This window comes from Sylvia atricapilla, chromosome 2 (genome assembly GCF_009819655.1).
Source record: "Sylvia atricapilla isolate bSylAtr1 chromosome 2, bSylAtr1.pri, whole genome shotgun sequence".
In the NCBI taxonomy this organism is placed as follows: Eukaryota; Metazoa; Chordata; class Aves; order Passeriformes; family Sylviidae; genus Sylvia; species Sylvia atricapilla.
Window position 1 is genome coordinate 91,163,524 of NC_089141.1, and position 15,255 is coordinate 91,178,778.

The 15,255-nt window shown below is 42.7% G+C and overlaps 2 protein-coding genes across 3 annotated transcripts in view; one reads left to right on the plus strand and one right to left on the minus strand.

The window, feature by feature from the left end:
- The window catches only part of COL4A2 (collagen type IV alpha 2 chain), a 138,544-nt gene extending 137,597 nt beyond the window's left edge, over positions 1–947 (minus strand). The window contains 2 exon segments of the mRNA XM_066313826.1: positions 621–681; positions 819–947. Of these exon segments, the coding sequence (XP_066169923.1) occupies positions 621–681; positions 819–862 (105 nt within the window). The 5' untranslated portion in view covers positions 863–947.
- Positions 948–1,350: 403 nt separating this feature from the next.
- COL4A1 (collagen type IV alpha 1 chain) overlaps positions 1,351–15,255 on the plus strand; it is a 120,394-nt gene continuing 106,489 nt past the window's right edge. For both annotated transcript variants that reach the window (XM_066313827.1, XM_066313828.1), the window contains exon 1: positions 1,351–1,629. In XM_066313827.1, the coding sequence (XP_066169924.1) occupies positions 1,567–1,629 (63 nt within the window). In that variant the 5' untranslated portion in view covers positions 1,351–1,566. The remainder of the gene's footprint in view (positions 1,630–15,255) is intronic.

A 15,255-nucleotide genomic window follows, 5' to 3' on the forward strand; every position in this document is an offset into this window, starting at 1 on the left:
TAAACTCACCAAGCTTTGTAACATGCAAATGTTGCACTCTCCTATACATTATCTCTCACATCTTTCACATTCTTGTGACAATGATGCAAGAGTTTAGTAACTTCTGCTTACATCAACAAGGGAGATAGCTGCAACCACCTATATGGCACACAACACCTGTTTTGGGATTTAACAATTTAATTTAAACAACGATTTGTTTGTAAACTCTGACTTGAACAAATAAGCTTCACAGACCTCAGATGAGGTTTATATGTAACTGAAGACATTCCACCTGCAGGTTAACTTTACCAAAGCACTCGTTGGTATCCACAGTTTCTTACAACAAAGAAGTTGTTGGGTTTGTTTCACTATCACTTTAACAAACTACCCAATTTGAGCAAAATTAACAGTGGAATACTTCAAACAACCTGACACTTGAAGCATTATGCTTCTCTGCTGAACATAATTTTTGTTGAAGGCAGCAATCTGTAAGGCTTGCAGAGATGATTTGTTAGTTGTTTCTTTTAATAGAAAGATAGATAAGCCATCTGGCAAGGAAAACGCAGTTTTTCACTTATTGGTACCAAGGAAACTGCTTTTTCCTCCTCTTCTCAGTAAAAGTCAGAAGCCGTTTTACTTACTGCGTCCACTTTGACGGCCGACAACACAACTTCCATCAGGAGCAGCAGAAGTCCCGTATCCCTGCAGGGAAAGGTGAATAAGGACGATACTGTTTTAAGCTAGCGCAAAACAAGTACGCGATAACGCTCTGCAGTTAAAGGTGACAATACGACTTTAAAAAAGTTATTTCCAAAAGCCTATCGAGCGGAATTACTTACTGACAAAGGAAAATACGTGCACTGGGAAGCTGCAGAATGTCCATTTTCGCTCCTTGCCTGGCCGGGGGTTCGGCTCAGGGCTCCCTCCCGCCGGACGGCCACCCCTGCAAGGCAGAGAAGAGCCCGTTCGTAACGCCGCTCCCCGCGCCGGAGGTCTCCGGGCCGGGCGACGCCGCTGCCGGAGCAGGGAGCGGCCCCACCGGCCGGGCCGGGCTCCGATCCGGGGGGAGAGAGGGCTGTCGCTCCCCGCACAGAGCGCCGTCCTCCCGGCGCGCAGGCAGCCGCGGGGGCGCGGACCCCGACGGGCCGTGCGGAGCCAGCGCCCCCGGCCCCTCCCGGCCCCTTCCGCCGCCCGCTCCGCACCGCTGCGCGCCGCGCTGCCGTACCGTGCCCTCCCGGGCGGCCCGGCCGTGTGAGGAGAGGAAGCGGCGCGTCGCCCCGCTCTGCCCGCGCCCCCCGCCGCCCACCATACAGCCGCGGCGGGGACGAGGAGACGGAAGAACTTCGGGAGCGGGCAACAAGAGCGGACGAGGTTACGCCCTCCCAGGGCCCCCGCCCGGAGGGGAGGAGAGGGGGGGCTGCCACCGCCCATCGCGTAGTCAAGTCCTTCGCCCCCGAGGCATTGCGGGCGCCGCGGCCGCGACGGAGAGAAGGGACGCGCATGTGGGGCCGGCCCCGCGGAGCCCCACTCTGAGTCGCCGGCGCCCCGCCGCCCAGGGACCGACGGCGCGGTGCGGTGCGCGGCAGCATGTGGCTCTCGCTGGGCTTCGGGCTGCTGCTGAGCACCGGGCTCAGCGCCGTCTCCGCCGCGGTGAGTACGCGGGGGCGGCTCCTTCGGGCTGCGCGATCGGGTGCACACGCGGGACCCTCTCACGGGGGTCCCCGGGAGCGGGACGGGACGGGACGGGAGCCGGCGCGGGGCCTCCGCTCTCGGTGGGGCAGCCAGGTGGGCTTCGCGCGGATGCCCGGCTGCCCCGCCGCTCCGCGGGGCTCCGCCTGCCTGCCAGCCCTCCGCGGGCGCGGAGCGGGGAGCCGGCACCGCGCGGGGATGGCAGCGGGGCTCCGGCGGGGACGGGCCCGCAGCGCTCTCCCACGGCCCGGCACGGAGCGCCGCTGACTGGGGAGGGGATAGAAAGCACGCACCCACTCGGGACTGAAAAGTAGCGAGTTGTGTTTCCACGGAAAAAACCCAAACCCAAACAAAAAAAACCCTAGCAAAAAGCCTTTAAAAAGTAAAAAAGAAACAGTATTAATAATGGTTTAGAGTTGACTGCTTAGATCCAAAGTGCTCTGCACGCTGCCTTTAACCCCTGCGATGGGCAGTAGGCTGGGGACTGGGAAGGATCCTAATGTTAATGGTTAAAGTTGAATTTTGGCATCTTTCCGGATGGAACTAAGACTTGTGGCATAGACTTTTAAAACCGAAAGCATGCAAGTAGTCTGAAAGTTTTGCTAAGGGAGCTAATTTTATCACTGTGATAATAGCTATTTGCTGTCCTTAAGTCTAAAGGACTTTCTTGCCTGGCGCTCCTGAAGTATTTGGGCTGTTCCTTCTGTCCGTCTAAGTAAAGGGCAGTTGACACGATAATTTGAAGTACTTTATCTTTTTGTGCCTCTTTGTTTAAATTTGGCTAGGTTGATACAGTATTAGTGACATTCAGGAGTGCAGAAAACTTGTCAGTAGACATATGACTTTTTGTTAGGCTTCCTGTTATAAATGGGAGATCTTGTATTAACATTTTAATCAGCAGTGGAGGTATGGGAAAAGGTTATTTTAAGCTTTTCTGCAATTTCAGATGAAATTAAGCCCTATAATGAATTTTGATACATCTGTGTGACCAGTGGGATGGTATGTATGTATGTAATCAACTGAAGCAAGCAGTGCACTGAACTTCTGATGTCTTGTCTGTTTCTCCTAGGCTGATAATATCAGGCTTACTGTGATTGCAATAAATCACTCAGTGGTGAATCCTCTTAGGCAATTCACCCATCACTGGGCATTAAGCTAATTAAACTGTATTCCCTTAAGGTTATAATTAATTTTAATTCATTAGAGTATTTAGAAGTAAACTATTTATGTTTGAGTTCTGAATTTGGTATATCTAGAGATAAAAATACCTATCTGTGTGATACATTCCCCCCTTGTGCTGTAGAATGAAGTCATTGGGTAAACCATGACTGTCAATCAAGGATGAGGTGCTTGTTAAAAGAAGATGCAAACTTTAGCATCAGTTGTACAATTTGAGGGCTTCTGTAGCAGCTATGAAGAGGCTCTGTTCTAAAGTGTCTGGCATGTGCTGTATAAATTATTCCATTAAAATCAAGATTTCTTGAAATGTAACCTGAAGCTGTTAATTATATTATGAAGCTATTCTTGTAATTAACTGTTCTTTGTGTGTTAAGCTGACTGCAGATTTGCAATTCCTTGTCAGTGCCACCAGAAAACACAAGTATGCAGTGGAAGTTGAGCTCCTTGCAGTTTTGTTGCCTTAGATAAACTTTCAGCTGTACATGGGTGGCCTTTCAATCAATTTAGTTCTGCTGGCATTGTCTCCAGCTCCTCACTGTTGCCTGTCACTGGCAACTACACAAAAGGTGATGGAGACGGCTGTTAGCCTGCACCATACCACGTGTGGGTGGTGATGGAGAGGCTGCTCCTTGGAGATTCTTGAGCGGGGCTGATGCCTGTGCATGATTGTGGCAGAGTGGTGTGAAGCACTCTTCACCTGAGCAGCACCTCTTCTGCTTTTGGAGAGCTGGCAGAGCTGACCCAGTGCTCACATTGTCCTCAGATGAACGTGTTCCCACTGTTTACAGTTAAAGATTAGTTGTATTAGCAGAAGATTGTGTGGCAGGGAAGGTTGTAGCTGTACTTTTTGCAGTAGGCTGAATGCAGCAACCACTTTTCAGCAGGAAAAAAAAAAAGTTGGTTCCCTCCTTCCCAACGTTGCTTTTATTTTTTTATTTATTGGCTAGTCTAGTCGTCTTTTTTTTTTTTTTTTTTTTTTTTTTTTTGTAATGGCAGTTGTGCAGCCACAGTCTTCTTAACTGTACCATGGCCTTCATCACAGAATTGGTAAGGCTGGTGGGCACTTTGGAGATCATCTAGTCCAACTCCCTGTTCAGAGCAGGGACAGCTGCAACAGGCTACTAAATGCTGTGTCCCACTGAGGATGGGGACTGCTCAACCCCTATAGGCAACCTGTGTCAGCAATTAGTCACCCTCTCAGTAAATGTTTCTTCATATGTGCATCGTGGTTGTTCTAGGCTTGAGACCATCCATGCCTGTGAGCACATGCAAGTGGGGCAGAAGCAACTCATGCTGTGTTGGTGGTGGTGATTCTGCAGTCTGTCAGGGCTGACAGAGTGAAAAAGTGTTTTTATCTCTGACATATTTGTGATTAAATACATACAAGGAGATTTGGAAGGAGTGCTCTGACAGAGGCAGTTGATGTAGCAAAGCCAGCCCTGTGCCAGCTACTGTCATGATCAAGTACCTCAGTACAGAAAGAGGGAACTGCTCTGTTGCAGCACCCACTGGTTTTAATGTGGCACTGGTAAGGTGCCTCCAGATGTGACGCTGCAAGTTCAGTGTTCTTTATTCTGATCAATTATAATGAAAATAGTTAAATATAGCTAATTTGGGCTTTTGTGCTGTTCCGTGATCTTCTCAGGGGATTCATTTTCAGGTTACAGTGAGAGCAGAGTGGTAGACAGGGCAGTAGGATAAGATGTTTCCAGGTCAGGATAAAACACTGTTCCCATGAGACAGTTACAGGAGAAGCTTGTTTTGATGGATCTCTGCAGGGGCTCTCATTTCTGACACTCTTCAGGCTGCCATTTCCTTTGGAGAAAGTCTGTTTCCTAACAGTAGTACTGCTTGGTTGGGAGCTGACAGTGCCATGGAAACGCCTTTTTCATGTTTTGGTGGCATGTCCATACTGCTGCAGCGCTGGTCCTTGTGCTGCATGCAGCAGAGCGAGATCTTCAGCTGAACTTGAGCCCTGGGTTGAGTCACACATGGACTGAGTGCCATGTAGACACTGGTGGAGTGGAGGAGCTCTCCTGGCCACCACTGCTCAGGAGTTGGCTTAGCATTCTCTCCAAGTTCCCAACCAGTCTCCCTTTTCTGCTTTTAGTCTTGATGCTAAAAGGAGGCTGGGACAGAGCCGAGAGCCAGCTCTATGGAGCTAATAGGGAAAGGCATGCCAGCACAGTGATAAAAGCACATACAAATTCTTCTGCAAGGGCTGTGCTGATTCCACTAGTGCGGCTTGAGCTGAGAGTGTGGTGACAACTGGGGATGCACTGGTGGGAGGCCAGGAGGTTCCTGCCTCCAGGTTAGCCCTGCATAGAGTGGTCCTGTATGTGGCCAGGCAGAGACAGCTCTGATGTATTGTCCTCATGCCTTCCTTGCATCACCTCTCCTGTTTTTACATTATGTTTGGGAGTGCATTCTGACACGTGCAGTTAAAAGCCAAAAGCAAAAGGAATATAATTGCTTGCAACTAATATGACAAATTTTTCTATTCTCTTTTCATTAAAAATGTGATTTACTGAGATGGAGATGTACATGGCACATAAACCAAGAGCAGATAAAAAGAATGACCTGGGCTTTTGGTATGTGGTTGAAGAGAAGTCGTATGACTGAGTCTGAATCATTGGTAGCACTTCACTTGGGTGTGCTTTTTCTAATGAAGTAAGGCAGGGTTGGGCAGCTGCATTCTGCAGCAGGTCGTGTCCAGGACTGCCATGTCTTTGATGGTGAGACACCTACTCCCTGAGACCATCTGACACCCTTATCCTTGAATGTCCTCAAGGACTTGACAATACCAATATTATGTTTAATAAACTCTGGTAAGGGTTAATTCAGGAGGGAGATATGGTCACTCTGGTTCCAAAAATATGGCCAGAAGGAGAGACCCAAATGATTTCTAATGAGGTTTGGTTGCCCCTGCCAGGCTATGGTGGGGTGTAGGGGTCTGAAGAAGAGAAGTGCAGTGCTGCCTTTTCCTCCTGTTTGGAGCAAGATGTCTTGTCAGGAAGAGGTATAGGATCTGGGGTGGCTGAGGGTGCTCCAGAGAGGGTCATGAGAGCTTGGGCAGGAGGGTGGCCTTCCAGCTTGTGGCGAGCAGTGCTTGCTGGGGAAGTGGAGGAGTGGTGGGCATGGGTTCACCTATCCCAGCAGTGGGGGGTTATTACTCAATATGTACACACAGAAAAATGCATGGGCACTTCTAAGGATAAGGGGACAGGCCTGGTGACACCTTGCTCCCAAGGGAATGTCTTTATACCTTTTATCCTTTCTGCTAATTTTGGAAATATTCACCATCCGTGTTGGTGAACACAGCTTCTGAACCTCCCTGAGCAGTCAGTCCTGGCTCATCTCCACGAAGTTCACTCCTGGAGCCAGCTGTTGAGTGTCATCATACGCAAGTGCATTCATGGACTGTCATCCCAAGCTGCACAATTTTTGCTTCTGAGTGTTTGTATCAAATGCCTGCAGGACTACTGCAATGTTTCATTGCAACTTGTCTGCTTGGTGTTTATAATCCTGGATATCACTAGCTTGTATAATGCCTGAGGTTATGCTGGATGTATATTCTGTCAGTTGCCCTGATTATGTAGAGCAAGATAGCGCAGCTGCTGCAGGCAGCTAAGACTATTGTTCTAAAATGTCAGAAACCTTCTTTAGGGGTAGGCTTAGGAATATTGTTCTTTTTATAGAACTAGACTAAACAAAGGAAGATTCAACAACCTCTACACTAAAATAAATTTACTTACTTCATCAGTGTTTGAAAGTTGCGTAGTACACCCTTCCCAGAATTTCCGCTGACTTTCCCATCATAAACACTTAACACCTTAACACTTTGCAAGATTTGAGAAGAATTTGGGCATGGGCTATGACCTGAATGGAAAAGCAGCCTATGGCTTTTGTGAGTAGTTGAAGGTGTGAGGTACTGATGCAATGAAATGATGTTTGTGGGAAGATAAATTTTTAATTTCTTTGGTTTGTGACTGGCTGGAATTATTCTTGGTGATTTAATACATCAGAAAAGTATGTGGCATTAAACCTTCAAGAGTTGTTATATAGCAATGTCTTGGACAATGTGTTAGTAAAATACAGGACAAGTTAGAACATTATCAATATGTAATTACTACCATTATGCTCTTTTAATCTGAGGTGAGTTACAGTAAAGAACTAGGTGAACGTATTCTTCATAAGGCACATAACTAGTGCAAAGAACCAGTCCATTTTTATCCTCTGGCATGTACAGTTATAGAATGAAAAAACTGACTGTTCGATCTTCTTTTATCTCTGACATAATCTCTTACAGAAGGAGGAGCTTGAATAAACTTTCTAAATTGAAAAAGAAAAGTACAGTGTACATGTTCAAAAGCCCTTCAGCGTCTATACTTCTACTGTACTCTGTTCAGCCCAGGGCTCACTTTTTACCACTTTGATATCTCAGAATATCTCAAATATGTATTTTTAGGAAACCTCTTAACATTGTATCCTTTCATTATATTTCCAAAATGGGCAAAAAAACATTGTAAGCCTTAATGTTATATGAGCTCTTCTTAGCTTAGGTGTTTGTGTGGTGGTGGTAGGAACTACCCCTTTTCACCTCTGATTTGCCAAGTTATCAAGCATCTGAAAACCTGTACTTAAGGGTTCCAATGAGAAAATTGGAGTCCTGCTTTAATACCTCTGCTGGGGTGTTTCAGTGATGTCAGTGCAGTTCTGGTGCAAGGTGCTGAGGCCTGGGTGCAGACAGCAGGTGCCATGGGACTCAGCAGCTTGGGAATCTGGATGAAGATGAGTCAGCCTTACAGCTGGCAAAGAAGTTCCCTTATTTTGGCTTGGCTTGCCTTACAGCCTCACAATAAAAAGGACATGTCCAAAAATGAAATGAGGGAAGCCAAAGAAGTGATGGAAAAGGACAAGTTTCCTTCTTTTTGATTTTTTTTCTTTATGTTATCTTTGTATCTAAAATAAAGCTGTTCTCACACATGGTCTGAAATAAATGGTGTAAGATTTTCCATGAATGTGCCAACTTAATTTATAAAATGTGTAATTGTGTTTTTAGCAAAGTTATTGCTAAAATAACTTGTAAGTTCATGTAAGCTAAAAGATTTCTTTGTGTGGATTCAAAAGAATCACTGATCATACTTTGTTCCCCTCATTTCCTATGCTTTTTTTCTCTCTGTGTGCATCCGCTGCCTTCACCTTTACTGCTGCTGGCAGACAGCCTCTTTCTTGCAGGGTCTGAGGAAGGGTGTGCTTCTTCAACAGAACAATGTGAAGGACAAAATACAAAGTGCTGTCAAGTGTGTGGAGTAAACAAAATGCAAAGTAATAATTAAGTTTCTTTCATCTTTTTGTAGCTTTCATCTACTTGTAGCAGTGGCAGAGAGACTACATTTTGACTTGCAGGTTTTTAAGGAGGTTGAGAGTGAAGCAGCAGAAGAAATTACCAGGGTTATAAAATAAATCCAATAGTTAATTTAATATGCTCAGATTGGTAGGAAAAACTAGAATCGTTTAATTAAAAATCAAGGGAGTTTGGTCATTTGCTTTCAGAAGAGATGTAGTTTTTTATAGAAGACTGAAGATGGTACAAACTATCCATTATCTTGTCTGTAGATAATGTTTATCTTATTAAGGAGCATTTCAAATGCTCCAACTGGGAAATAGAAAGGTTTTAGGTAAAGTCTGTCACCCCTGTGGGGTGTCACCCCTGCTCAGCTGTTAAACTGGGAGTGGAAGAGATGTGCTGAGTATCTCCAGTTTGCAAATTTTTGTGCTTCATCTCTGAATTGAGATAAGATGAAAGCCACAGATCAGATTTAGATGTTGAACTTTCTTGAAAGGTGACAGAAGTCTGGTGATGTTCCCTAACATTGGTAGAAAAAAATTATTTGAGGCAAGTAACTTTCATCTCCTCTACCACCTTTAAACACCAGTGTCCAGCCTTGTCTCTGCCCATGTGTGTCTGAGCTGCTGTGGGATTTATGATCTCTCTGGCTACATGAGAGGTCTGAGGTTTCAACCTTTCTTCTAGTCAAGATGCCTTCTCAATATGTCTTCTGTATATGTGGATGTTGTCTTAACACTGGGGAATAAATGTGGTAGAGCATTTCTAGAGCATGTGGTTTAGTGGGAGAATGAGTTCTAATTCATCATAGTCCATGATCAATACGATTTTTAGATGAGGATTCTTCCTATAGATAGTTCACATTGGAAATTCATAATGAAGTATGTAATCTTTCATGCAAATAAACACTAACTTTGTGGAAAATAAATTGTTTTATTAGCTGATTCTCTTTTAGTAGATGAATTACGGGGTTTTTAATTCAGAAATCAGAATGAGAAAGACTCTTTCTTTTGTTTTTTCTCTTTGTCATGACAAATGTTTCAGTTGTAGCTGAGGGATAGAACAAATGAGCCCATTTTCACTGGATAGCTATGTGCTGACTAGATATTGTAAGTCTTTTGGTCTTATTAGTCCATTTGTTTATCTAGTGGAAGAAAACTTGTTTTCTAGTCTACTGAAGACTTCTGTTGAAATTTGTTAATATAAAAACATTGAAACAAATCCTAAGGTTGTAATGAAACCCAAATAAGGCTGAAAAATTACACTGGTAGGGGCTTATGGGGCTGTAAAGAATTAGAACAAAAGTTTAAAGAGAAATTAGTGCATTAATAGTTTGTATTCATAGTGCACATATTAAGGGAAAAAGCAGCTACATGAGGGTAGATTCAAGCATTCCAGGAATTTTCGTATTGTACTTGAAGCTTGTCCCTTTTATGGCAATGGTAAGTCAGTTATCTGCTAGCAGAATAAAAAAAAGGATGAGTTGTGGCTGCCATAAAGCCAAGATACATGTGCAAGCACTAATTGTGGCCAAAACTCAGAAGACTTTTTTAGCTGTAAATACACATGCATTTTTAGCAGTTTGTTGGAATAGGCAAGGAAGATGAAAGCTACGTAGATGCTTGTAATGTAACAGCTTTACTTGAGAAAATTATGATTAACTTTTTCTTGAAACTTTTTTTTTTTACCTGAAGTATATTGACTGGGGCTGTCTCTTTGTTAAGAACAGTTGCATGTTTTGGAGTCAACATGGACACTTTTAGAGGAAAGCAGGGAATAGCAAGAGGCATAAGTGAAAGTGAGAAGAAAGTAAAGAGCTTAACATTATTCTAGGAAATCTGTGTTTTTATCATGTTTGGTTTTGGGGTTTTTTTTAAATGGCACAGTGATTCTGAAGGCTATGTGACAGTGATTCTGAAGTGTCAAGGCTGCATGATGCATCTCCAGGGGCCAGAGTAGAAAGCAGGGCAAGAAAAAAGGTCAGGAAAAAGGGAAAGAACTCAGTACAAGAGCCCTGCACTTAGTTTTGCTTAGCTGGACAACAGCTGTGGGAGTTGGCTCTTGGTCCTGGCTGCCACCAGTTGTGGGGACCCTCCTGCTGGCAGTCCCAGCCTGGAAGGGGCTGTTCTGTGATTGTTACTGATAAATATCAGCTGGGAAGAGACTTAGACATGGATTCTGGTGCTGTTAATTCTTACGCAATGTAATCCTACTGTCTGTGGCTTCTATTGCTATTTTAAAACTTACTTCCCAGTATGGACCTTGGTGATCCAGCAAATGTTGTACCAGTGCCTAAAGTCACTGGGTTAAATAATGTCTCGGCTCACGCCCTTGAGAATGCCAAAATAATAGTTCCCATCAAGCAGAAAAGTAGATCCATCTTTCTGGGAGCATGCCTTTGAAAATGTGCTCTGATTCACACTGGTAGGACAAACAGTGGATGCCGATTTCTGATGAATTTTCCAGGAATTATGTGCTTGGTTGGGACAGAGCTTGTAATTTTAAATGGACTAGATGTGTCATAAGCATGGAAAAGCTTTGAATGGTGGCCCCTGAGATGTGCAGGCAGGCAACTGCTGACCATGTAGTGATTGTAGCTCAGTGCCCTTTGTCCTGCCAGGTGCAGACTCATATCCTCAAAATTGGTAATAACTCCAGCTTCCATTTAATTGATTTTTGGATTAGTCAAAGAGGCTTTGAATGGGGAGAGGTTTTTTTTTCTGGAGTATCAAGGGGACCAAAGAAGATGATGGTGACTGGACAAAGCTAAAATACTGCATAGGTCAAATATTAGAATGATTGTTTTGTGAGAATGCTTCTGTGTGCTGTCATTATAAGGATCACATTTTCCTTTAAGTGCCTTCAAATAAAATCTTTAAAGGAGCAAGCCTAGCAAGTGATTGCCTTATACCTATTTGTGTTCCCAGCCTTTGCAGCCTTTGCAAAGGTAATATACACACTAAAATGTCCACCTACTGAAAGATGTTTGTTCTAAATGCCTTCCTTGCATTCAAAAAAACTTTCTCATTGATACCACGGGAGCTGCTGGTGCTAGAATTGATTTGGCAATGTGAAAGCCAGAGGAAAAGGTCTATTTGGTCCTCTAGATACCCTAATTTGGATGTTGCCAGGCCTGCAGAAAATACAACTGAGCAAAACACATGTAGGATATTATGAAGATTAACTGCCCCTGTGTTAAGGCCTGAGATAGCACTTTCATGGTTCCTGTGTTGTGGGCACATTATGGTTTTGGTCCAGATTTTGCAAATTAACAATTCTGTGCACAACTTCAGTTACACAATATAAGACACATCTGTGCATTGACAGACATGCATGTCTGGACTTTCTTTCAGTGGAAGACTTTTATATTTGTTCAATGTCAATACATCAATATTGTTTATTTAATAATGTCCTGTTGGTTATAATTAAATAGAACCAATTCAACTTGCAAAATGGAGCAGCATGCAGAATTTAATGCAATGCCAAAGCAGTCTGTGTAGTGAGTGTCTTTTGTTGAGCTCAGGTTTATTTTAACTGGACTGTTATCCTGTACCACATGGTTCACAAGCAATTCTTTGTTTTTTGTAAATCCCCATTCAACATCAGAGATTAAAGTCTGAACATTTCGTGGCCAAAATGTGAAAAGTTCTGCATTTCCCTCCCTGGGCCTTCTCAGATGTGTGCCATGATTGGAAGGGTATTGGGCAATTACATGGGACGAGTTTGCACATGGCACAGTGTGTGTCTGTATTGTCCAAGGGATATGGTGAAATTGATTGATACGGGAGGCTGCACATGTGATTATGTCATGTTGGGTGTTGTTTTGGTTAATACCCCTCCTATTCTGATAAATGTGGTTCAGCTGTCTAGAAATACATTTCGTAGTTCTGAATCCAGAGATCTATAAATCATATCAAATCAGTCTTGATAACAGAATGAGATTTTTTCAAAGTTGCACATATTATTGTATGAGGTACTGCTGAAAATAACTGGATGTTGTGATGTGCTTAAAACATGTAAGTTTTATACTCTTATATGAGTTTTTATGCCTGAGGACAACTGATGATTTTGTATTATGGTAGGTAAAAAGTAAAGCTTTTGTTCAAATTAAAACAGAACTTTAAAGTTTGCACATAAATTAATCTGTTTCTTGTGACTATTTTTTGCTGTGTTTGAAAGTATAAAGTGCGGAATTCTTGTGCTTAGATTTGTAGTATGAGATGGAACCTGCATTCTTTAAATCTGAGTCACACCATGCTAAAGGCAAAGTTATGATGTGCATTCATAATTAACATATCTCATAGTTGTCACTGATGATAGGTAGTGATTTGTGTGTTTCCCTAAGTATGAATTGTTATTATCCTGGTAGCCCAATATCAAGTGATACAATTGATAGGAATTAGTCATTTGACTAGATGTCGGTGCTGATGCTTCAGTATCTTACTAGCTGCAGGAATTATCTAGTGAACCATTAAGTGTAAAACTGGATCTGTTTTTGGAGAAGCCAAAACTTTTTTAGACTGGTTATCTACCTGCCTTTGTTGGGGAAGGTGGAAAAGGGGTGGGACTGTAAAAGAGTCAAGGCACTTGGCATGTTATGATGAAGTGCTGAGGTAGCAGCTCGGTGAAGAAATAATTTCTAAGTGCATTGTGTGGGTAAGGCCAACAGCTACACTTTGCCATGCCCCTGTGCCTTCTTGTGTGTGCTGTGCTCCCTGGGGGACAGATGGAGTTTCCTGGCTGGTGCTTCCTACATATTAAGCCTTGCAGATGAATCAACACAATTTGCCTTTTACCTACTGTCAGCACCTGCATTTGAAGCTGCTGAGGCTTGGATGTGCAGGAGCAGCAGAACCCGCTGCCCATCATCCCACAGGAGCGGAGAGGAGTATGTCTCAGCTGGTGGGCTGTACATCCAAAGTCAGACCCTTCATCTCTTCCTGTGAGCTCAAGGACGTCCAGTGAGGGTTCATCATTGCCTGTCCTGCTGGGACAGAGAGGTTTGCTCTTCAGTAGAGCCTGAAGCTGGTCCATCCCTTCCTGAAGTTTCCTTTGAAGCTGAACTCTCCGGCTAACTGCAGAGCCGCAGCAATGCCAGTTGCATCCCCTTCAAAACCTACAGGCCATGAGAAAAAAAGCCAGAAAACATCTGTAAGGTCTTTGTGGCTTTTCTTACTCTTAAGGTTTTTCAACAGTTTATTCATGGCATGAGAAATTACTTTTGTCAATGAAAAATTATTACATGCAGAGAAGTAGGTTAGTGGTCGTGATCAGTGGAGTAAAAATGAGTTTCATCAGCTTGGTTGTCTGAGGATGATCTTATCTTTTTTTTATCTTGACAGGCCTAGAGTTGGAAAATAGAGGCTGGTCAGATGTTCTGTGCCTTTTTTCCTCCCTTACAACCAGCCTTGCCCTGTTCCCCAAACTGAAAGTCCAAAATGTCATGTGTGTAATCACTTCATTTTCTCATGCTTGTTTCATGGTTGGGACTTAGTGATGATGAGCCTATCATCACTTCCTAAAAACTCAGTCAATTAAAATATAGCACATGAAAATATATGCTATTATCTAATGTTGAAAAGCTATTAAAAGCTTCTGGATGTGTTGACAGGTGAGAAACTACTTAGGTAGTTGCGATCAAGATAAATTACCAAGGGAAAAGTGTCTCCTCAGCGTCCTGGATGAGTCATCAAAGAGTTTTTTGGGGTTTTTTTTTAATAATAAAGACATTAACAAAGAGACATCCTCTAAAATGTTTTCAGTAGAGTACAAGACAACCTTTTCTGTATAGTTTGGCTTAATTTTTCCCACTGTAAAGTGAAAACTTCAGGCTACCTTCAAAGGTGGTAGAAGTATTTCTTGGTACCCTAAGTTTTTCTCCTTGTTGTAACTCTTAACATTGCCAAAGAGATGGATTGCTTAGTGGTAGTTTAGTCCAGAGGTGATTGCAGGAAAGAGAAACTAAGAATGTAAGGTTTACTGAAATCCCAAATTTTTGTAGCTGTGCCCAGCAGGTTTATTATTTCTATTTTTAAGACAGTTGCTACAAATCACAGCATTTAAAATCTGTGTGAATTGCAGGAATATATATAGGCTTTTTTTTTTTTTTCAGGGGAAAAAAAAGCAACCCAAAAGGAGTAAAAAATACATATTATGTAGTTTTGTCTTAGAATAGGCAGTAAAGTAATTGCTAGGGTAATGAAAATGTATTACCACTGCACTTACATTTATCAGAATGCTTTCTGAAATTATAAATAGTTTGAATAAACAACTTAATTTTGGAACCTGCAGTATCAGCCAAACACAATTCCTGTACACTGCAATCTGTACTATTCTCAGTCCTATGCAAAGTATGCTGTAGTGTACTGGTGTATTTGTTTCTCAAATAAGATTTTTTTACCAGAAGCATCTCCTTTGTTTTTATTACAGAGTGAAGTACCTTTGTACATACTTGTTTCTGAAATCTTCATTTCTGTTTAGAAGTTACTGATACTAATATTGACACTTCATCTTTTTCGGCTTTTTGTTTTTCAACTTTTTCTCTGTTCTAGACATATGCCATTGGTGCCTACTTGCAGAAGTATGTGCTAGTAGAACCCCCTCAGTATTGCATGTAATATTCAAAAGTATTTTATCATTCATTCATGCAAACATATTTGCATGGCTCACTCATTATAGGACTAAGAAATGCATTATGCATATTGGTGATAAAACCTCACTTTGATAAGCAGTTATCTGTTGCAGATACTATTTTTTCTTTTCCCCTCATTCCATTTTATTTTTCTTCAGGAGAAGTATGATACCCTCCTGCCCACTCTCCCAATACCTTTAAAACCTGTGGATCGAAGTGATCTTGATCTTGATGGATAATCATAGAAGAATAAGAGTTCCAATGAATGTCTTTTCCCTTGCCAATAAAATTGTCAGAGCCTGTATTCTGATTCAGTGGTAAAAATAAAATGGTGAGGTTTTTTCCTGTTCTTTCAGGTTAAATTATTCTCACTGTGCAGTCTAAGGTTTTATTTTCCATTTCACTTTATTCACTGACATGAATATTC